Source organism: Rattus rattus, chromosome 14, assembly GCF_011064425.1.
Source record: "Rattus rattus isolate New Zealand chromosome 14, Rrattus_CSIRO_v1, whole genome shotgun sequence".
NCBI classification, from domain to species: domain Eukaryota; kingdom Metazoa; phylum Chordata; class Mammalia; order Rodentia; family Muridae; genus Rattus; species Rattus rattus.
This window is the reverse complement of record NC_046167.1, coordinates 2,460,283-2,483,975: the sequence shown is the minus strand read 5'-3', so window position 1 is coordinate 2,483,975 and position 23,693 is coordinate 2,460,283. Positions and strand designations below refer to the sequence as shown.

The window sequence follows — 23,693 nt, the reverse complement described above, 5'->3', positions numbered from 1 at the left end:
GAGGGCTTGGGAGGAAGAGAGGACGGGGAGGAAAAAGGGGGTGATCAGTATGGGAGATGAGGATGATATACAGAGGGTCAGGAAATTGAACAGAGGTGTGTAGCAATGGGAAATGGGGAACTGGGGGTAGCCACCGGAAACTCCCAGATACTAGGAAAGCAAGAGGCCCCAAGGACTCAACAGGGGTGACATTAGCTGAAATGCCCAACAAAAGGGAAGGAGACTCTGTAGAGACCATATCCAGAGGTTAGACAAGGCACCCAGTTGGTGTATGGGCTACCCATTCATCTCCAGATTTTTAACCCAGAATTGCTCCTATCTAAAGGAAATACAGGGACAAAGTGTGGAGCAGAGACTGAAGGAAAGTTAATCCAGAGACTGCCCCACCTGGGGATTGATCCCATATACAGACACCAAATGCAGACAATATTGGCAATGCCCAGAAGTGCTTGCTGACAGGAGACAGATAAAACTGTCTCCTGAGAAGCTGTCAGAGCCTGACAAATACAGATGCATGTGCTCACAGCCAACCATTAAGACTGAGCACAGGGATCCCAATGGAGGAGTTAGGGGAAGACTGAAGGAGCTGAAGGAGTTTGCAATCCCATAGGAAAAACAATATTAACCAAGCAGACCCCTTAGAGCTCCCAGGAACTAAACTACCAAGCAAAGAGTATTCATTGCTCCAGCTGTATATGTAGCAGAGGATGGCCTTATCTGGCATCAATGAGAGGAAAGACCCTTAGTCCTGTGAAGGCTCGATGCCCTAGTGTAGGGGAAATCCAGGGTGGAGAGGTAGGAGTGAGTGGGTGCATGGGGGACCCTCATAGAAGCAGGGGGATGGGATGGAGGTTTGCAGAGGGGAAACTAGGACAGAGGATAACATATGAAATGTAAATAAATAAAATATGCAATAAAATATGAAGTAATATATGAAACAAAAATAAGTAAATCTTAAAGGCAAATCTTTATGTATATATTATACCCTCTCTCCATACGCATGTGCATGCACACACACACACATACACACACACATACACACAACATACACACACATACACACACATTATATATACATATATATGTATATTAAATATGTATTAAATTAACCATACATTTTTCATAAGTGAGAGGATAGAGTCGAAAGCTATCACTTGACTTCCAGAACACACAGTGAATGATTCTTGAGTATGTTCCAAGATTTACTTTAAAAAAATGTGTTGGGACTTTTGTCTTGCTCTTTCCCTATTCTCCAAAATATCAATTCTATTTCCCAAATAGTTTTACTGCAAAAATACTAAAAAACAATTACAGTGTCATTCAGCAGACACAAGGAAGAGGGACTTTATTTGTGCCATGCTGGAGAGGAATCTTAGCTGCTCTCAATAGATATGGTTCCAGTTTTAAAAGCCAAAAATAACCCTCAAGTTCGTGGCCACCACCAGAGTCTCTGTTATGATGGCCATGACTTCAGGAAAATAAATTTGTAACAAAATCATACCTGTTGATTTTCTCTGCTTTTCAACATCATTCATCCTTTAACAGAGTCAGAGCTTCCATGGCAGAGTCAGAGCAATTTTTCTATAAGAACTTGCTGAAATTTATGTAACAGCATTATGAAAGGCAGTGGAGTGTTTTGCACAAGTCTTCTGACTGTCCCACAGAATTGGCCACTTGCTCTGTGGCTCCACTGAATCCACTTAGATGTCTCCTGTAGCTCCTGGGTTACTTAATGAATACTTTGGCATAAGTGCTTCTTGCCTGATTCTTATTGGTCCCATCAGCCTGGAGGAGAATTTAATTTCTGTTTATTGAAATTGAAATGATATGCAAGTAGTAAATGAGTTCCCTGCCCCACATTCTGAGTTAAGTAGGAAAGCCAGAGTGGTGGATGGATTGATTAGAGATACAGTGTGGAAAACCTTGTCAAGGCTACCTCACACAGGGGAAAGACCTTGCTAGAAAGGTAGAATGGGAGAGCCTGTGGTAGCAGATGGCAGAGAGACCCAACCTGCAAAGTTGTGTTAAAAAGAAACAGAACTAGACACATCCTCTCCTACTGAAGCCAAACAAGGCAGGACTGTCTATTCCACAGACAAGCAACAGCTTTAGGGACAGCCCCTTTTCCAGTTATTGGGGACCCACATGGAGACTGAGTTGTACATCTGCTACATATATTCCGGGGCAGGGGGTCCAGACCATGTATGCCCTTTGTTGGTGGCGCAGTCTCTGAGAACTCCTAACGGTCTAGATAACTTGATGCTATTGGTCTTCCTCTGGAGTTCCTATCCTCCTCAGGGCTTTCAATCCTTCCCCCAACTCTTCCATAAGAGCCAACCAAACTCCATCCACTATTTGACTGTGGGTATCTACCTTGTTTCAGTCAGCTGCTGGGTAGAGCCTTTCATAAAACAGTTACGTTAGGCCCCTGTGTGCAATGGGGGTGGGGGCACCCTCTCAGAGGAGAGGGGAAGGAAGATGGGAGAGGGACCTTATGGGGAAGCAGGAGGGAAGTAGTGATTGGGATATAAACAATTAATTAATTAATTAAGCAAGAAAGAAAGAAAGACAGGTGCTTAGAACTCCTTGAAATTTGGTGTTAAGGATTTAAGTTTCATGGAAGTCTATGGAGTGATCTTGTAGTTCTTCAGCCTCATTAATGAGTTATAGGAGCATTTCAGAAACTACTTCAGTGAATGTATGCTTATGTCAAAATCAACGTGTGTTAAGCACCCAGTTGTGATGTACTGACTTTGGGAGCAGCAGTTGACACTGAAGGACTCTTTCTGTCTTATCTACAGGTTGTTATTCTGTACTTTGAGCCAAGTACATTTCGTTGTATTCTCCTGAGGTGGGTTCGTCTTCTTGGTTTTGCGACAGTTTATGGAACTGTGACCCTCAAGCTTCACAGGTATGTTATGTTTCTTCAGTATTTATTCTCAGAGAGGAACCAACTTGTCTTGTTTAGCAACTAATTGTAAACTGAGCTGGCCATTATTCAAGAATTTAAATAGCTAGATGATATAAACTTGTATTTCTCACACATCCTGGTTAGGCTACTTCTGCACTTGACAATAGCTGGAGCAATCTGGGAAGAAGAACCTTCAGTGAAAGATTTTGTCTGTTGGACTAGTCCATAAGCAAGTCTGTGAGGACATTTTCCTGAGCAATGGTTAATGTGCCATGGCCCAGCCCACTGTGGGCGGTGCTACATTTGAGTATGTGGTACTGAGCCAGCCATGAGGAGCGTGCCCTTAAGCAGCCCTCCTCCATAGCCTCTGAGTTCTTTTATTCAGGTTCTCAGTCTGCTTGAGTTCCTCCCTGCCTTCCCTCAGGGACTGACTGTTTTCTGGAAAAGTAAGATGAAATAAAACCTTTCTTTTAGAAAGTGTTTCTTATGGTGGGTTTATCACAGAATAGGAACATAACTAAGACACCCTCTAGTTACATTCTTCGGGGAATCTTTCATAGGACTGAACTCTTTGAGCAAGGTCCTTTAAGAAACTGTGTTTCTGTTATCGGATGGAGTTATTCTGGAGGAAAAAATACTGTTGGGAGGTTAACAGTATTTACTAACTAAATCAAGATAGAAAGACAATACAGATCATCCTATTGATGTTCCAAGATAAAGTTATTTTTTAATGGTTTTGGGTGATAAGTTGGGAAGCTCTTCTCTAGGGAAGACTAATTCTCATGCTCTAACCGTTTAGTTGTCTGTAGCCATCTGTCTAGGATTGAGGCTCCATGAGATTCCCTTTTCCATGTTACTATGTCTATTGGTGTCATCTTCGTTCAAGTTAAAATTACACGTATGCAAGTAACATCTACAGACTAAGCAGGTTGTAGTTATATAATTAGGAATATACTACATTACTACATGTTCACACACACACATACATATTTGAGGGCTAAAAGGAAGAATAAAGATATACTTTTATTTAAGAATTAATAAAAAGCAGTTAAAAGTTGTTGTTGTTTTTTTTTTTTTTTTTAACCATTCCTTCAGGGATTAGCAACCTTGAATACTGGAAGATACTATTAGTTCTCTTATGGTTAGTTTACGGCAACCCAAATATGAAAGTAGGATAATAAAATAAACTACCTGTCCACAGTGCTGGGGGGTGAGGGATTGCCATTCCAGGCTTTGCCTTCCCTCTCTTCTGCAAGTTTAAAGAAAGCCTCAGTGAAAATGTACCAAAGAGGAAGGAGAAAAAAAGCTGACAGGCTGACACTCAAGACCTGGCACTGATGAACAGGTGAAGTCTGATGACCCAGAGCCTTCTCCATGTACCTACCTGGCCATGAGTATTTCTCAGTCAAGATATGGCTCATGCAAGGAGTACTTTCAATGATATGTGTCATGGTTTGTTTATTACTATCTTTTTGAAACTGTGATTATTGCTCTGTCTTCTACATAAGACCAACCCTCTCCCCTACCCTTTTCTCTTCCTGTTTCCCTCCATCTCTTTCTCTCCCTTCCTTTCTGGTTAATTGCTGATTGTTAATTTCTGGTTAATCCATGGGGTTTTTTTGATTCCCTTGGTATATGTACAGTGAAGTTAGAGACAATACGGTACTGGTTTCATAAGAGCAACTATAAATGTGAATTTAGCTTTGAACACTAAGAAGTCATAGAAAATCTGTGTGCCCTTACCATATCAGTACACTGTGTGTTATAATGCCTTGCTAATTGTCAACTGACTCTTACCGAAGAAATAGGAAATCAATGGCAACCTACAATGGGTAGTAAGCTTTCCAGAATCATGAAAGAATTGCCTGTTTGTGATTTGATCAAGACTCCCTTGCTACTAGACTGTATATGTCTGTTACATACTGTCTGCTATATTCCCACTACCTTTTAAAGTCAATGGTGATCTTCATTGTAATTTACCTTCTTCAAGTGAGTGAATGTCTACTCAAGCAGCCATATGATCTACATATTAGAAGTGCTTAACTCATTAGCAGATGAATGAATGAGTAAATTAATGAATAAGTGAATGAATGGAAATGTCAGTTGCAGATATCAAACCTGCTTCCCATAGTTCATTCATATTCTCCAGCTCACCTCAGGGTGGCCCAACTACTTGGACTGCATAACACTGTGGCCTGCAGGAAGATATTGATGCAATTTGAGGACAGTGTTAAGTAGCATCAATTCATAAAGTGAGATTACTTCTGTTCAGATGCCCTTCCAGGTCCTCCTGATTATTTCCAGGAGAAAGAATAGTTTGGAACAGCTAGGTTTTTCTTAACACCTGTCACACCACTTCTAATATCCATTTGGAAGAGGCGGGCCAGACCGCAGGTGTGGAGCTGTTCTCTTCAGTGCCATGTCCCTGGGAGTTGTCATTCTGTTCTATTGTATTTATTTCTATAGCTGCTATCTATTTTTGGAATGTATTGGCTGTTTTCTTTCTTTACACTAACAATATGAAGTTCCCTTTAAAACTGCTTTAAAACCACAAATAGAAACTGATGTAAGGAGGGTATAGCTGGTTCTGAGACAACAGCAATCATGAGTGCATATGAAATTTAGAATATGGGAAACTTGTTCATTTAGTATCTTTTGCTTATTTTAAAAACTGGAATGGAAGCTATTCCCTCTAAGAGTCACTAGAAATGAGAAATGATGCCAGTGAAGAAGAATGATTGCTAGAGGCTTAAAACTAGTAGATTTTTTGGGGGTCTAATTTAATGAGCAAAATTATTCTAATCCTGTAGGAATCTCAAGGCTTTACTCTTGTATTCTGTTTTTTTCTTTATTGCTTAAAATTAAATTGTTCATCCTTAAACTGAGTAGATAGCATTCCTAGAAAACTGTGAACTCCAAGAGTAGGATTGGCCAAGCCCAGCTTGGTACAACAAAACACCATGACCAAAATCAACCCAGCGATGGTGGTGGTCATTTGCTTACCCTTTGTCCTCCTCACTTTTATCAGAGAAGACAAGGCAGGAATTCAAGTAAGAGCAGAGTATAAGGAATAATAGAGGAATGCTACTTACTGCCTTGCTTCCCTAGAACACATGCAGCTATTTATTTTGTACAATCCAGGTCTGCCTGTCCAGGGTTGGTGCTATGCACAGTGGGGTGGGTTCTTCCACATCAGTCATAAGTCAAGACAATGCCCCTGCAGACATGCCTATATGTCAGTCTGATGGATCCAACTCCTCAACTGAGGCTCCTCCCTCTTCCCAGATGTCTCTAGTTTGTATCAACTTGACAAAAGCTAATAAGCACAGCTCCCATCTTCTATGATGTCCTGTGTTTGTTGGATGGAGTGTGCATTACATTTGATACTCTGTATGTGTTGGATGGTAGGAATACTGTATTTGATAAACTGAATTTGCTGGATGGAGAGCACACTGTATTTGATATACTGTGTTGGACAGTGGGAATACTGTGTTTGATATATTGTATTTGTTGGAGGGTTGGTAGTTTTAGTGAATGGAGCTTCAGCAGATGTTTTCTTTCTGACTAGATTTGAGTCAAGAAAGGACTTGTTTTAAAACTATGAAGGGAGAGAAGTGACATGAATCTTGATAATTTTAAATTTGAATTTTATTTCTTCTGTTACCTACTTGCACAATAAAGACATCCTATTTTAACATTTAAGAATTAGTTTCACCATCTATAAATTGGTACTTAACCTGTGAGATTATAAGGATGTAAGGATGACATACAATTTGAAAAAGTCAGGTGGGGGAATTTTAGTTGTAAGCCACAGAAACTAAGTGTGTGAAAATTAATCTGAAGGTTAAATCATTGGAGCAATATGGGCAAAGACTCAGAAATAGAGAGAGAGGCAAAAAACCAGGCCCCAGGTGCACCCTGTCCAGGTTCTTACAGGTCAAAATATTTTGGACTGACAGACAGCATATTCTGAACATCATAGCTCCATTCTCATGGGAACCTCATTTTCATATCTAGATTTATTTATTTAATAAAAGGAAAGGAAAAATGTACTTCTCTATGTAGAGTATTCTGGGGCAATTGTGAATGTGATGATAGGAAATAACTTTGTAGACTTTGCATGTAGACTAAGCCAGAAAGACTAAAGCCTGTATTTCAGCATTTTCCTTAGGGACAAAGCACTTCTTCTCTGTCACCAGCTCTCTTGCTGGTTGATTGTCATGTCTATAGAATCCCCAGAGCAGCAAATACTTGAGGAAAAAGCATGGCAAAGAAATAAGACCTCACTGGCTCTGCTCTAGAAATACAGCCTTTAATCTGGGTTGATTCTGAGGATGCCTTCTGTATACATAGGGTGAAGTTACAAACGGTAAGGAACTGGGTTTCAGAAGGGCTCATTTAAATCTCATTTTAGCTTGTAACACTAAGAAATCGTAAGGCCCATTTATTTTATAAAAGAAAAGGAGTACACCCATTGGCATGCTCCCCTTTTACCATGTCAGTACACTGTACCGTGTCCTGGAGACTTGAAGGCTCATGCACTTTCTACCAGATCTTTCTTTCTCTGATGGCCTTTCTCCAGGGATAAGTACCACACAGACAAACAATCCATACAATCCAGAATAGAATTTAAGATCCTGAGGCTATCACAGGATTGAGTAGAAGTGGGGTAGAGGCAGAATGGCCTGTCCTGGAAGAAGGGTTATGCCACATATGCTGTTTGGAATCCTTTGCATCTGCAGTAATAGAGTAGATGGCCATCTATCCACCTACAAGTCACTTATCAATCTGTTTATTTATGAAGCTGGGAATTGAACATGGGAGCTCACACATCTTAGGCACAGACTCCATCACTTCAACTGTGTTTCCAACCCCAGGTGAAACTTTAACTATTTTTATCATTTGCTTAAGTTCTCTACTGACAATTCTTGGCAGGCCACCTATGCAATGCAATTGATCTGAACATGAAATTCTTTAGGCTTTAGAAAAACCAGAAAGAGAGTTAGGGGATGGGGAGGGAGAAAAGGAAGGGAACCAGTTTTACCTAGCTCAGAAGAACTAAAGTAGCTAAAAAATCAAAGAATAATCATTTTTTTAAAAGAGATTTTTTTCAATTGTCCATAGACACACTTGTCCATGAATGAGGCAAGGTGGATTTAAAACCAGCCAGCACTTCTAGAGAGCTAGTTGTTTAGGCAATTTGGATAATCTGAGCGCACTCAGGAGGATGAGGTGGGGGGATCATGAGTTTGAGGTTAGCCTACAAAGTGAGTTTGAGACTATTCTGGATAACAGTGTAAGGCTGTCTCAAAACAGGCAAGCAAACAAATAGAAAATAGGGAAGGAACCATCTCTGGGCTCAAAAAGGCTAAGCATGTCTTCAGGAAGCAAAGCAAGGGGATATTTTGGGTGACAGGAATTAAATTTTTTTTTCCGGAGCTGAGAACCAAACCCAGGGCCTTGCGCTTACTAGGCAAGTGCTCTACCACTGAACTAAATCCCTAACCCCTAGGAATTAAAAAATTTAAAACAATGCTAAAATAAATTTTTAAGCCCTATAATAAATGTTTCTGAAAATACATTAGTTTTTTACTATTAGAAAAAAACCCAAAAAGGCCATTTTATGTTGCTTAAAATAAGGATTGGAGCAAGCCCTCCCTAACTGTGAGCTTAGATATGCCTCTTCCTGCATTTTTCAGCATTCTGCTCTCTGTAAAACCAAGAGGAGTTTTCTGCACTGTGTTCCTTAGCACCAAATATTTATAGCCTGTAGGAAGGCTTATTTTTTTGTTATAGTGTGTCTCCTAGTAAAATTTAAGAAGTGATTGGGTGGGTGATATTTATGTGTATTTCTTTATGTATCCTTTGAATAATAAATTGTACTTACGTTCCTTAAATTATTAAAGGAAATGGAAAACAATTTTGCAGATACCTTAGGACTGTACCCAAATGTAGTCAAGGCTGGCTCATTTAACATAACTTGTAACTGTCATTGGTAATGGAGAACTTTAAACAGGCCTTTACACAGATGTCTGAAGGATGGTTATTTCACTTTATTGATAAATGTACACCCATATTCCCTAAAAGGCCACTGAACAGGGTATTGTAGTTCATCTCTCAGTCAAGAAACAACTGTCAGTGCTGGGTGGCTTTGCAAATATCTGTGGGTCTCCACACATTTCTTTTGCAACTCTTCCTGTATTTACTCTTTATGTTTAACATTTGTTTGAGGTATACTTTGTTGCTATAAATAAACCAAAAACACTGAAGTTAAGCTAACTTTATAAAGAAAAAGAGTTTCACAGTTTTGAACCCTGCACATTCAAATAGTATGATGTCATTTCTGACATTAAGGACATCGTGTTTCATTACAAAATAAAAAGTGGGTGCTGCTAGAGGCCAGCCATGTCTGTGCTGAAGAAGGAACCCAGATGTTAAACATAGTGGTCCATGTCATTGGCCTCAGTGCATATCAGACTTGGGTAAGAAATTAGTGAGTTCAAGACCAGCTTGGGATATACAGCAAGACCCTGTTAAGAGGAAGAAGATGAGGAGGAAGAAGAGAAAGAAAAGGAAGAAGAGGCACCAAGACCTTGTTGAGGAAAAGGAGGAGGAGGAAGGAGAGGAAGAAGAGGAGAAGGAAAAGGAGACAGCAGCTAACTCAGGCATCCCAAGAGAACTGAACTAATCTATCAATTCCTCACCTCAGAAAGCTGTAGCCCCAGTAACCCGAGGGCTCACACACTAGGCCCAGATTTTAAATAAAGTTCCACACCTGCGACATGGCCTTTGGAGAGACCAATTTTCCAGAACATAAACCTTTGGGAAATATCCTCTGTTATTTTCAAACCATATCAAGGTGCCAAGTCATGGCCAAGGGGTTTCACATGGAGCAGTTTCTGAACAGCTCTAACCATCTGCCCACTTCAACCAAAATAATATGCGGTTGACAATATCCATTGAGCACTAAGCTGTGGTTATTGTATCTTGACCAGGGAGACTGAAAAGCTTATTTTGTGGATCCTAGGAGTGAAAAGGTCCTAGCCTCTCTTGGCTGAGCTTTCTGTGGATTTGCATCTGGATGGCCAACACTCAGGACATGGAACACGCTCAAGTGGACTGGTGCTCGTAGTGGTGTTTCCTGAAGGCCACATTGGCCACCACAGAGAAGGAATCTGTTTTCTGTTTTTAAAGGTTTCCTTTCCTGTCAGTGGTGCATGTGGATAGGAAACTGAACAACCTTAAGAGCCCAAGGAAATTGCTAGTGATAAACAGAAAATCGCAGAAGCCTTTCACCATGCCCTTTGATTTCCATACATTGAGAAAATAACTAGATGCATTCTAGAAAAGTGGCATACTTAAGGAAAACAGAGGGCAATGGCAGTATAAAACTGACTTCTTAGAAAATTGGGAAAATAGATTTTAAAGGACTTTAGTCTGTCTTTTTCTGTTTCATAGCTCATTATCTGACAGCCTGGGTTTCTCTCTAGGCTAGTGGTTCTCAACATTCCTAATGCTGCAACCCTTTAATTTTGTTCCTTATATTGTGATGACTCTTTAACTATAAAATGATTTTTGTTGTAACTCCATAACTGTAATTTTGCTATGGTTATGAATCATAATGTAAACATCTGAAGTGGAAACTTAAGGGTTCTCTGGAAAGTCAGTTGTGTCTGATGGTGTATTGCTGGGGCAAACATGTGAAGGAGTGTTTCACTGAAGCAGACACAGTGAAAGGACGTTCTGCTAAAGCAACCACAAGGGAAAGGTCATGTGATAAAGGATTCTTCAATAATGGCACACATGTGTTTGTCCATCTTCCATTGTGTAGTTGATCTCCTTTTGTCGGGACTCCATAGAGAGAAATGCAACAAAGACTTCTGGTAGTGTGCTGAAGCGTCTTCCTGCTTCCATGTAATCTTTTGAATGGCAGAGTGATGTCAGCTGAGATACACTCACATGCTAAGACAAGACAAGTGGTGAGACAGGACTGTGGAGAACACATAACTGGAGGGAGTATAACTGCATGTGGAGCTAACTGTACAATGTTTGTTGGTCTCGTGTCTTCGATAATCTTCACTGCTGAGAGAGGCATGGCTGAGACCGCTCCTGGTATCCCTGTTGGTCCAAATCTCTCCTGCTTACTCATGCTGATAAGCTGAGGCCTGACTGTCTCTGCTAGGCCATACCACCGCTGCTGTTAAACCATCACTACCGAACTGGACTGCTGCTGTATCCATGAAGTGTCTGGGAGTGGATCGAGCTGCCACTTCTGACCTGTGAACTGAACTGCTAATTTCCTGACGACACAGACAGGATTCGCTCCAAAGAACCATTTCTAAACAGTTCCAGTTCTCCTGTGTCCTTTCTTTTCCACTACCTCTAATGGCTGGTGGGCTAGAAGGAGGTTAAAACATTTTAAAAAGTATCAGTAGAAATAGGCTTTGAAAAAATTAAAGTTCTAAACATCCATGCTTTCCGATGGACTTAGACCTTTGGGAAAGGGTCTTTTGACATCCAAAGGGATCCTGACCCATAGGTTGGGAAAACCACTGCTTTTGACCTAGTCGCTGGAGGAACTTAAATTTTAGACAGCACTTAATGAGTCAGGAAGGGTTCACAACTGGCTCTTAACCAATAGAAGTTTACTTTATAAGTTCATTAGTTGAAAGCATTGGCGTGGCACACACCAGGAACCCATGCTAGGGCACAGGCTACTCAGATCCAAGCAACCCCTCAGACACTGTGTGTGGCTGTACATGAGAGCTCTGCATACCCTGTGTTTTGGCCAACACACCATAGACTCAAAATCACCTAACAGAAGGGAGAAGGCCTTTGTGGACCTTCGAGCTGAACAGGTTATTCCTTCTCTCTCACCTCTGCTCTCTTCTCCCCTTTCTGGGCATTATTTACAGTCTGTCTGAGCTTGCCTTGAAACCACATAGGTTATAATCTTGCACACAGTGAAGTGTTATGAATGGCTCCCGAGGGGTCAGGATAACAAGCCCCCTAAGCTTCATAGAGCTGCTCCATAATTCTAAAATGCCCAATAAAGTAGAAGATATTCATCTCTGCTCATTCCTTCCGCTCGGCCTCCTCCAGGTACTGCTTAGACACACTGAAGATCCCAGCAGAATTGCTAAGCCTGTTAGTTGTGTTGATGCATACAAGTCATTTGTAGAAACTTAAGGAATGTCATCTTTAAGTGCCCTATTTATAAATTAATATCTTCACTTGTTTCTTCACTTATGAAGTACAAGACTTGGGCAATGCCTGCTTATTGACAACAAGGTGCCTTCCATTGACTAGAGTACATACTCAGAATCCTGAGCATCTGCAAGTAACTTTTGAATAAAAACTGAAAAGAAAATGGAGTTAGTCTTGATTTTTCTTCCTTTCAGATATGCTGTTAGGTGTGACTAAGACAGGATTGCAGGTTACAGTGAAAGCCAATGAGACTTCAAGTTTTACTCATGCCGTCTGGTTCAGATGTTCCACTTGTTCTGCTCAATGACATGTAGCATTGAAATGTGCTTTATAAAACTTGCACTCACATCCTTACAGTTTTGAGTTCTTTTAAAAAGCTTTTATATATGCTGTGATATCTAATGATAGCACTAATATTTTATGTCTAAGTCTCAACAGAGACTTACTTAAAGACCCTGCACCTTATTTAAAATGAGTTTTCATTATTTGCTTTCAACTTGCTGCATATCAGTATTTATATTTGTGTTCTAATAGCTTTTAAAACAACAAGTAAACCACACTAGTAATTTGGAAATGCTATCCTCATACCATAGCTTTCAAACAATATTATTACCCTAATGTTCCTTGTTCACATTCATATGTCCATATATTATATGTCCTCAAGTAGATCTCTCTGTCTCTGTCTCTCCCTGTCTCTCTCTGTCTCTCTCTCTCCTTTATGTAAAGTAAGTATGATGTGAGTGTGAAGCAAGATCAATTTATTCCATGCAGCAAAAATAGGAGAAGCCAGGCTTTCTTGAGGTGAAGCCGTGCTCTTGCATGGTATCTGCCTCCATCTCTGCACACCGTAGTCACCTTTTCTGTCACCTAAACTCAGAGCTAGAGCCTTGGCACCCATGGGAGTAGATACACCTGTGATCATTTTGCTGCATCAGTAGCTCACCTGTCTTCCAGCTGCCTGTCACACACAACTAGCACATGTCAAACCAAAGCGATAGAACTCTACTCACAGAAAAAACTCAATACCCTGAGTATCACTATTCTGGATACCTCCTGGAAAGGCACAAACTGATAGTGACTAGAGAGAAAGCAGGAAGCTTCTGCAGGTCTGTAATAAGAAAATACATTTTATTAATGGTTAAAAGAGTTTCCTGGAGAAAAGAAATTCAAAGACTCTATAGTTTTGATAATAAATTATATCACAAGTCTGACACCAGTTCTTCACAGATCACTCTGAAAATAGAAGACTAGGCAATATTACTATCCAATATTCACTCTGAGGCTACTAGTATAACTTTAATTACAAAAATCATAACAATATCATGAGAAAAGAAGAAACCAACCAAAATCCCTTAATAAGACAGAAAAAAGAAAACCTTAACAAAATATTTTCAACAGAACTCATATTTTAAAAGAAAGATTATAGGCCATGACTCAGAATCTAGCCCAGCAAGCAATTCAAGAGTGTGTCAATATATAAAGACCTCAACTAGAGTTAATGCATTCGTATAATATAGGACAAAACATGTTCATCTCAACTTATGGAAAAAATCCATTTTGATGAAATCCAGCATACCATCATGATAAAACTATTGAACAAAGTAGGAACATTATGAAAATTCACAGAAAGATAATGTCATCTGCAAAACCTTACAGCTGATACTGTGCTTAACAGTGAAAGGCTGAGCAGTTACTTCTTAAGTCCAGGAGGAAGAAAAAGATAGAGGCATTTTCTGCTTCTATTCAATGTTTTTTTGAAAGACCTTATGTGGACACATAGGCTGCAGAAAGAAATATTAGTTTCACAGAAGGAAGAAGTAAAACTATATCTGTTGCAGATGGCATAGTAGGAAAACACCTTAAAGTCTACTGAGAGAGGCTCTCAGAACTACTAAACAAGTCTCCAATGTTACAGGAGGCAAGTTCAATATACAAAATCAATACTATGTCTACACATGAGCAATAAACAAACAGAACCTCAAAGCAAGAAGAGAATTCACGTTAAAGTATGTAAGTTGGCAGAAATAAATTTGAGTAACTGCAAGGTAGGTGTGTGGAGACTATAATGCACCATTGTAAGAAACTAAGATCCAAATGAATAGAGAGATGTCCATATTAGTTGTTTTGAAGGCTTAGAACTGTGAAGATGGCAATACATCCCTCACTAAGTCAAATCTCCATCAACTGTCCCAGGCCTCATATTTTGTTTAAAAAGAATTTAACAAACTGATCCTAAACTCCCTATAGAAATGCAAAATGCACCAAATAGACAAATCAACCCTGTAAAATAACAAAATTGGAGGAGTAATTTTTTTTGTGAGTGTCAAAGCTCTTCCAAAAGGAGCTGGAGAGAGAGGTTCACAGATTTAGAATGCTGGTCACTTTTCCCGGAAGACCTGGCCTCAGATCCCAGCACCCACATGGCAGTTCTCAATCAACTCTAACTTCCATCCCAGGGATCAGCTGTCTGATGGTCACTTCTGCTCTTCTTGGGCACTGTACACACATGATATACAGACACATCTCCAGGCAAAACACCCATACACATTTTTTAACAACAACAACAAAAAAACTTAAAGAATTCACTCTATGTCAATAGCAATGAGGGAATGCAGTATATAAATATGAAAACATAGATCAATGAAATAGAAGTGAGAGATAGAAGCTAAACTCATGATTTAATTATTAACTAATATTTTATGAATGAGGAAATATAATAAAATAAGAAAGACAGTCTTTATAATAATGTTCTGGAAAATTAATATTTATGTATGAGTCAGAAGGATAACCCCTTAAAAGAATAAAGTATACCTCTACCCGACACCACATGCAAGAATTAATTCCAAATGAGTCAAATACCAAAATGTAAGAAGTAAACTTTGATGACTCTTAGAAGGACAGATGGGCATAGTTATTCATATTGTTGGGTTGATAGCAAAAACAAAAGCAATAACAACAACATTGAGCTTCAAATTTGTGGATTTTGGGAAGCGAGGCAGATGGCTTTGTAGGTAAAGTGCTTGCTACACAAACAAAGACCTGAGTTTGTATCTCTAGCATCCATGTAAAAAGACAGGAATGGCCATATGCATCTCTGTAGGCTTGGATTTTTCAAAACCTGCTTTACCTATGGTTCTTTAACACGTCAACCACCGTTTTAGCTTACCATCCACCAGAGGTATGGGAAAAGAAAAGTTAGTAGGAAATGGAGGTTGTGGAGCTGTTTAGAAATAGTTCTTTTGGTTGGCTCCAATGTCCATGATCAGCAGTCCAGTCCACAGTAATCGGCAGCAGCAGTTCAGTCCACTCAGCAAACACCAAACAGGAATCACTAGCAGTGGGTCAATCCAGAAGAAACTGCAAGGCTCTGCTAATCGGCATGAGTCTGCAGAAGTGGCAAGAAGCAGCCAGATAACCCCGAGAAGTTGTTTGGTGTATTTCTCTCTATGAAGTCATGACAAGTGAAGGTCAGTCAAGAAAGCAAAGTGAACCAATGCAAAAGCATTGTCCACAAAGACCAGCATCAGCAACGCCTAATGAAGACAAGCAAAGAATTGCAAGGCAAACCAATTCAATGGCATCATCAACTGTCTATTGGGTTATACTTATACTCTTTCCAAACATTATGTGTCCTTTCAAATGCCTGTTCCAGCAAAACATCACATGCCCTCTCACCAAGCAGCTTTCAGAAAAATACATCTGCTTCAACGAAACATTCCCTCATGTGTCTGCTTCAGCAAAACATCTTATAAGACTGTTTAGATAAAAAACATCACATGACACAGTTGAGTCTTCAATGAAACCTGAAATTCCCACTTCACATTCCCCTCTTTTTTTTAAAAAAAATGTCTTTTTATTTAATATTAACAATCTATACATGATAGAAATACTTGCAAGAACCATAAAACTAGGACTTTCTATCACATTTTTAACAAGTGGCTTATGTACAGTATAGTCTGACAAAACAACCTTAAATTCCTATCAATATTCAAGCAAAACATTTAATGAAACAAATATTTGAACAAAACAACCTTAAGTTCTTATCAATATATACCAATTAAACAAAACAACATTAAGTTTCTATCACTAAACATTAAACAAAACAGTTTTAACTTTCTATCAAGCCCTGATAACCAATTACAACCTACCATCCTACATGATAACAACCATAATATTTCAAATGACCAAAATCATCCATCCTAACTTGAATAACTCGATTGATGATATTATAATTGATTCCTGCTTAACTGGGGCTCCAAATTTGGGGCCCAGGCATGAAAAGTGGTTAATCTGAAATAAAGCTAGCTGTAGCACTTACTGCCCAGTCTCTGTGTCTATCCAGTGTCTCTGTTGTCTATCCAGTGTCTGTCTTGTCCAGTCTGTGTGAGACTGATCAATTGGACTAGACCTTTTAAAATTGATTTGGTTGTATATTTTAGAGAAGTCAGTAACTGAGACAGTCTGTGGGAGTGAATCACCTGGGCTATTTGTTTTGTGAAGACATTCATGTGTCAACTGATAAGAGGTTTTTCCTGGTCACATCTAATTTTTATAAATTTTGTTGGTAACCATTTGTTTTTCATTCGCTGTAGATATATGAGCATAACCACATCCCTGTCTTAAAACTATTGCAGGATTTCATTCTAATGTCAGCACCTACTTCTAGCATATTGGTCAGCCCTAGTTCCTCAGTTTTTTGATAATCCAATGTCTTTCAGCTGCTGATATTCCTTTTTCATCAACATTAATAAAATTTAGAGTTAGCAAAGCATTATGTAGTCTGTCCCTGGAGGTTTTATTGTTTTCATTGTTGTTGGTTTAGCCATAAGAATTGTCACTAAGTGTGCCAAGGTGGGGGAATACCTACTGGGGACACCCTCTCAGAGGGGAAGGGCAGGGGGCTGGTAGTACAGACTCTGTGAGTAGGGGTCTTGGAGGGCCAGTGTTTGGAACATTAGTTTTCAAAAGTAGAGTCATTAAAATATCAATTATAGAAATAGTTGGATTGAGCAGTATGTGCTACCAATGATCATGCCATCTACAAATACAGAATATTTTATGGAAATGTTCGTAAAATTTACAAATGAAGAAAGCAAGAGAGACATTAAATAATCTTATAAAATGTGAATGCCTAGGGGATAAAATTCACCCAAGCTCTGGTAATGTTTCTACATGACTAGCTTTATCATGTACTCTATCTTCTATAGAGGAACCAACTTGCATGTCAATAGACAAGTATTTGTTACAGACAGTTTGATACACAGAACTGTAAATCAAGCAACATCAGAAAGTTTGAACAAGTCAACATCCAAAGAGCAGCCATCGTGGCACTTTATAACTAATTTCTAAAAGTTTCATTTGCTACCGATGAAAGATCTTCTGTGTCAACATCAATAACCCCTGATCAGCTGCAAGCTTTTATTAACCCCAGCAGTTACGTGCTCATGGCATAAGTGCTCCTCTATTCTGTGATTGTGTGCTCTTTTTGCTAGTTCATGTACCCTGTGTATTTTACTGAGGATTAAAACTAAGATAAGTGCAAAGGTTAATTTCGAGTTAAAAACATAGTGCTTGTTAAAACTTCAATGAGACTCATAACACATAAGTAAGTGTTAGAATGGAAATGCTCTTTGCTAGCACACCTGTTAAATAACAGCCTCGTTCTCACAAAGAATTGTGTCATCTCTCTGTTGTTCCTTAGTAGGCTGATAGCCTTCTTTTCTGTAAGTTCTGTTATAGAGGCTGAAAAAGCAAACCATTAGGTCTACTACACTAGATCAAAATTGTCTTTAGAAAGAAAAGTAAGTTCTTGCTGTTATTTTCTTTCACATTTTCATTTGGGTAGCCTAGACTGAAAAGATTGAAAATTCTTTGCCTTATGATATGTGAGAGGAGGTGAAGGTAGATTGTTAAACTAAGTCTTGAGTTACAAGAATAGATCCATTTAAACATTGACCACTCAAACACTTTCTCTTGTTAAATACCATTCTGAGACACTATGAGGCAGAGCACCTCCACTGGGACCAACACTAAACCAATGTAGCTGGTACTCAGTCACCAGCTTCAACAAGCTGCAGAAGACCCCACAGATAATTAGCTAAGCAGGCTGTAAACACCCATTAAGGTGTAGTTAATTGACTGACTGCTTGACTAGGCTTTAGCCAATTAGGCAGGTTTTTTATTCTTATTTTTCCTTCTGTCTCATTTTTGTTTTTCTAAGAATAATGCTGATCACTTTTCTTGTAAGACTTCTCTGGAACATTTTTGCATTTGTAGTCCAGCTCGTAATTTTTTTATATCATTCTTGCTCAGATAAACTCTACTGAATTTTCCCCTCTTGATGCTGTCTACAAAACCATGCAATGGGATGTTTCCCTTTTGAGACTATATAGAACTGGTCACTCAAATGGCTCTATTAAGCAACCATGTGTAATAAATTTCTTTTTATAGTTTGTGTAAATCATGCAGTTCAATACCACAACATATTAAGTAGTAAAACATTAAAATTTATAAACAACCAAATAATATTTTAGAATATTTTTGCTGATTAATCATTGCTAAATAACTAACTTATGGTGTATCCACTTTCATCTACAATCTGAGACTAATTGGACTTGTTTTCTGTTTGTTTTGGTATAATTAAAGGTTTGTCAATTTTGTTGATTTGAAAAGTAAACACTTCAGTTTATTGAGTGTCTCTGTTTATTGAGTGTCTGTTTATTGAGTGTCTCTTTTTATTGAGTGTCTCTGTTTATTGAGTGTCTCTGCTGGCTTATGTTCTCTTTTTTTGTTGTTTCCCTTCTGGTTATTGCTTTCCTTCAACTGCTTTGGAATTGGTTTGGTCTTTGCTTCTTTATAATTGAAGTTTAGATTTTTTTCTTTTGTATTATACAATCATCATTTACAGTTATAAATCCCCCACAGTCCTCACATTTGCTGTAACTCGCAAGGTCTGATGTGTTGAGTTTCTGTTCACTCATCACAAAACATTTTCTTAGTGTCTGTGGTGGTTTGCATATGCTTGGCCCAGGTAGTGGCACTATTAGAAGGTGTGGCCTTGTTGGAGGAAGTGTGTCACTGTTGGGTGGGCTTGAAGACCCTCCTCCTAGCTGCCTGAGGATGCTCAGTCTGTTCCTGGCTTCCTTCTGGTGAAAAGGTAGAACTCACCTCTTCCTGTACCATGCCTGCCTGGATGCTGCCTTGATGATAATGGACTGAACGTCTGAACCTGTAAGCCAGCCCCAATTAAATGGTGTCCTTTATAAAACTTATATTGATCATGGTGTCTGTTCGCAACAATAAAATCCTGAGACAGTGTCCTTGCTATTTCTTCCTTAACCCATTGGCTAAGAGTGGTTTTCTTTAGTTTACACAGATGTTACAGATCTATTTTCCTTATTCATTTCTAATCCAATCCACTGTGCCCGAGATGGTATTTTTATGGTTTCAGTGGTGTTAACTCTGCTGGGATTTGTTTGGTCCATCCTATACTGCTGGACTTTCTTGTTCCCACCAGCTACAAAATAATGGCATAGAGACATATTAATTTTTATTAGAGCTCAGGTCTCAGCTTAGGCTACCTCTCAGCTAGCTGGTCTAACATAATATAGTCATGTATTCTAGTCCACAGCTACAATGTGGCTCCATTCCCTCCCTCCCCGCCTCTCAGCATGTCCAACGTCCTCCATATCATGCTGGCAAATCTTCCTGCCACAGATTATTCTCCCTGAGACCCTCTCTCAGCCCAGAAGTCCTACTTTTCCCTATGCTGCCTAGCTGTTTCCTGTCAGCTCTTTCTTAAACCAATCAGTGAGTGAGGAAGGTATATGTTTACCAAAATCTGGTTGCTGCTCAGCTCTCTATTGGTACAGAAATTAATGATTGAATAATACAAAGACAGCCTTCACACAGTGCACCACAACAGTCCAGGGTCATCATTCATATGCTCTCAGGAGTATTCTGATGTGCTGAATATTCTATGCATGCCTACCAGGCATGACTAGCCTTTGGAAACTTAAATTAGGCTATGATATTGTGTTGGTCTGCATTTGTAAGTGTTCCGGGGCTATAGCTAAGGGTCAGATATACTGAGTTGGTTTATAGTGTTGCTCATAGTCCCTTTTCTTATTAATGTCTGCATAGAAACGTACATTTTATTAAATTATTTTACCCTTCAATTCTCTTAGAATTTGCTTCATTTAATATGAGGCTCTGCTATTTGATGCATATGCATACATCTATTGATTGATTGATTGTGTGTGTGTGTGTGTGTGTGTGTGTGTGTGTGTGCACGCCTTATAAGTGCAGATGTACTTACCATACAAGTGCATGAGGAAATCAGAGGTCGACCTTAGGCTGCCTTCAGTTGCTTCTTCCCCTTAACTCTTGGGAATAAGATCCCTCACTGAGCATCACCGTTTCAGCTGGACTTGCTGGCTGGCCTGAGAGCTGTAGGATTCTCCTGACTCTGCCGCCTAAGCAGTGGTGTTACATGTACAGCTATCACACTGGCTTCTATACAACTACAAGGATCCAAAATCAGATCTTCATGCTTCTGCAGCAAACACTTTCCACTGAGGGCCCATACACATCTATCCTCATTTATCCTGGTGGATTAACAGTTTTACAGTAGTCTAATGGCATTCTTTGTCTCTTAACAAATACTGCCTTAAGTGTACTTGATCTAATACTGTTTTAGCTAGCCTCACTCTCAATTGTCTACTATTTGTATACAGGATCATTTTTATATTTTACATTTCAACCTCTTTGTTTCCTTGGACCAAAATTGAATCGCTTACAGACAACATTCAGGATCATTGTAAAAAACTTCATTTTACTATTGACACACTTGCTTAAAGAGTTTAGTCTATTTACATTTTGTGTACCAACATATAAAGTAATACTTCTTCCATTGGCAGTTTGTTTTTATATTCAATTTCATTTTTGTCCTTTCTTCTTCTACTACTACCTACTATTTCTTACATTTATAAGAAATAAATACTTTGCACTGTGCCATGATTCCAATCTTACTTGGATAATATAAGGAACTTTACTCATGTATATTGTTACCATCTTTGACATTGTTCATGATGAAAACTATATCTCTAAGCATCACGTGCCATCACTACAGAATTATACTTGCTCTCTGCAGTGCTGGATACCACACAAGTGAAAAGAGTTGCAAGCCAAAGTGCACTGATACTGTGTGTATTTATTGACTTGGTTACTTTTAGCAGAAGTATCAGTTTTCCACATGGTTTTGAGTTTCTGTATTATGTCCTTTTGTTCCCATGTGAAGGTCTGCCTTTAGCATCTCACAGAGGGTATGTTCAAGCAGAAACTAATTTTTTTTATTTATCTATTCTAATTTCCCCTTTATTTCTAAAGGGGAACTTTACCACACATGGGATCGTGGTTAGCAAAGTGTTCCTATTGTCCCTCCTTTTCTCTTTAAACAATTGAATATGTCATCCTCCTGTGCCCTTATTCTTCATGTTCTCATAAGAAATCTGCTTTTTATCACAATGAGAACCCATTGTACATGGTGAGCTTCTCTTCTCTTAAAGTTTCAAGTTTATTTCTCTGTCTCCAACTCTTTTTTTTCCTCTTTTTTTTTTCCGGAGCTGGGGACTGAAGGGCCTTGCGCTTGCTAGGCAAGCACTCTATCACTGAGCTAAATCCCCAACCCTCCAACTCTTAACCATTGGATAACAATGTGATGATGTGTCATAATGTAATTATCTCTAATTCACCCACCTGGGGTTTCAAAAACTCATTTAATGTATAGATTCTCATTTAATTTATAGATTCATGTTTACTCTCATTTTGGGCTATGCCATTCATTATTTCTTCAGATATTTCTCTGGCTCCTTTCCCATTCCCTATTTTTCGTAGGCTCCTGTTACATTTATATTTATGTGTTTGATTATATCCTGTAGGTCTCTGAAGTTCTAATACCCTTTCATTTCTCTTTCTCTCTCTGCTCCCCAGACTAGATAGTATTTCATTCTTGTACTAAATGTACAAGGATAATGAGGAATTCAATCAACAGTAGATAGGATGCTTTTCAAACTATGGGTATCTATATTAGAGAAAAAAGCACACAGAGAAATAGGGAAGACGAGTCATGTTTGGGGAGGTGGAGCCATGGTGTGCTTTATAAAATCAATATAGTTCTGAACAGGCTACCAATTTCCCTTTGATGGAGTATTAAAGACTAATAGAGAGATAATATTTGCCAAGATTATACTACTTGCTAGTTGTTAATCTGGATAAATGACTCCCCTCACTGGGCCTCCACATCTCTTCTATACATGACTAGGTTCTCCAAGTTCCTTAGGTTCCAACCATCCAGGATGATACACGATAGCTTTGCGTCTCTCTTCCTTTCACTCCTTTCCCTTTGGTCACTATTCCTCCTTGCCCTACCTGGCTGAGGTAAGATGAGAAGAAAGGAAGAAGGATATGATCAAACTCATCAGGACACTGACAAAGCATGTGAGATATGCAGCTGTGACTTTCTTTCTTATTGTAGGAATAACTGAATGTATTCATAGCAGTCTTGGGAAGTTGTGTGTTTGGCAGGAATAATACTTATTTTCATTCAGATCATGCCAGTCCTTTTGCTCCTTTATAATTCTATCAATTCAGTGACCAAATTGGTAGCATTTGGTTCTGAAAATGAGGTTTTGAAAAATGGATGGAAATGAAATGAACATGGGGACTCATCGCCACTGAAGCAGAATGACAGCAGGACCCACAACCCTTTTACATGCTTCGTTTCCCAGGTGACTAATAGAAATTAGAGTCAAAGGCAGACCTTCAGAGTGATGGGTTACTCTGGCTATATGGGTGGCTTCAGGAATAGGTTTCACCCCTTTTTCATAAATGCTAGAGATGTTGCAAAATCACAAAGAAATGCAAATGTTGTAATAATTGAAACCCACTTTTACTGGAGGAATTACATTCTGGCCATATCATAATAAAAAGTGAAGATCTATTTTGCAAGCCTAAGAAATCTATTTGGAAAATCGCCTGCATCCTTCTAAAGCCTGTTGAAAATAATGGCTGAGATAGATGACCCCTGTGTGTCATCCAGACAGAGCTGAAGGCCTTAGGAAGGACAAAATGGAGAGATAGCTGCTTGGTGAGGAGGACCTACTGTTCAGAGGGCTCACAAGAGAGAGGAGCTAGGATTTGGGTAAGGAGCCATGAAAGGACTGTAAGTAGGAGAACTTGAGCAGAAGGAAGATATAAACGATCATGCACCTCCAGAGTGTGCCATGGATTATAGATGGCCAAGACCAGGAAGGAGAAAAGTTAGGATGTTACTGTGGGGCAAATTCAAGGGCAACAGCTATACAGTGGCAGTGAAGATGGAGAAAAATAGGAGGAATTGAAAGACACAGGAGACAGAAATTAAGACCTTGATGATTCATTTGATTGCTGGAGTGTGGATGAAAATGAAAACACCAAGTTCATCCCAAGGTTTCTGCATTGTATAATTCAGTCACAGTATCCATGGAGATGGGTAGTACACAGCAAAGTGGATTGGAGGAAAGAGTGAGGGAAGATT

The 23,693-nt window shown here is 39.2% G+C and overlaps 1 protein-coding gene across 1 annotated transcript in view; it reads left to right on the top strand.

The window, feature by feature from the left end:
• Gpr158 (G protein-coupled receptor 158) overlaps window positions 1-23,693 on the top strand; it is a 367,851-nt gene that overhangs the window by 307,169 nt on the left and 36,989 nt on the right. Inside the window, exon 6 of the mRNA XM_032884492.1 lies at window positions 2,802-2,911. Within this exon, the coding sequence (XP_032740383.1) occupies window positions 2,802-2,911 (110 nt within the window). The remainder of the gene's footprint in view (window positions 1-2,801; window positions 2,912-23,693) is intronic.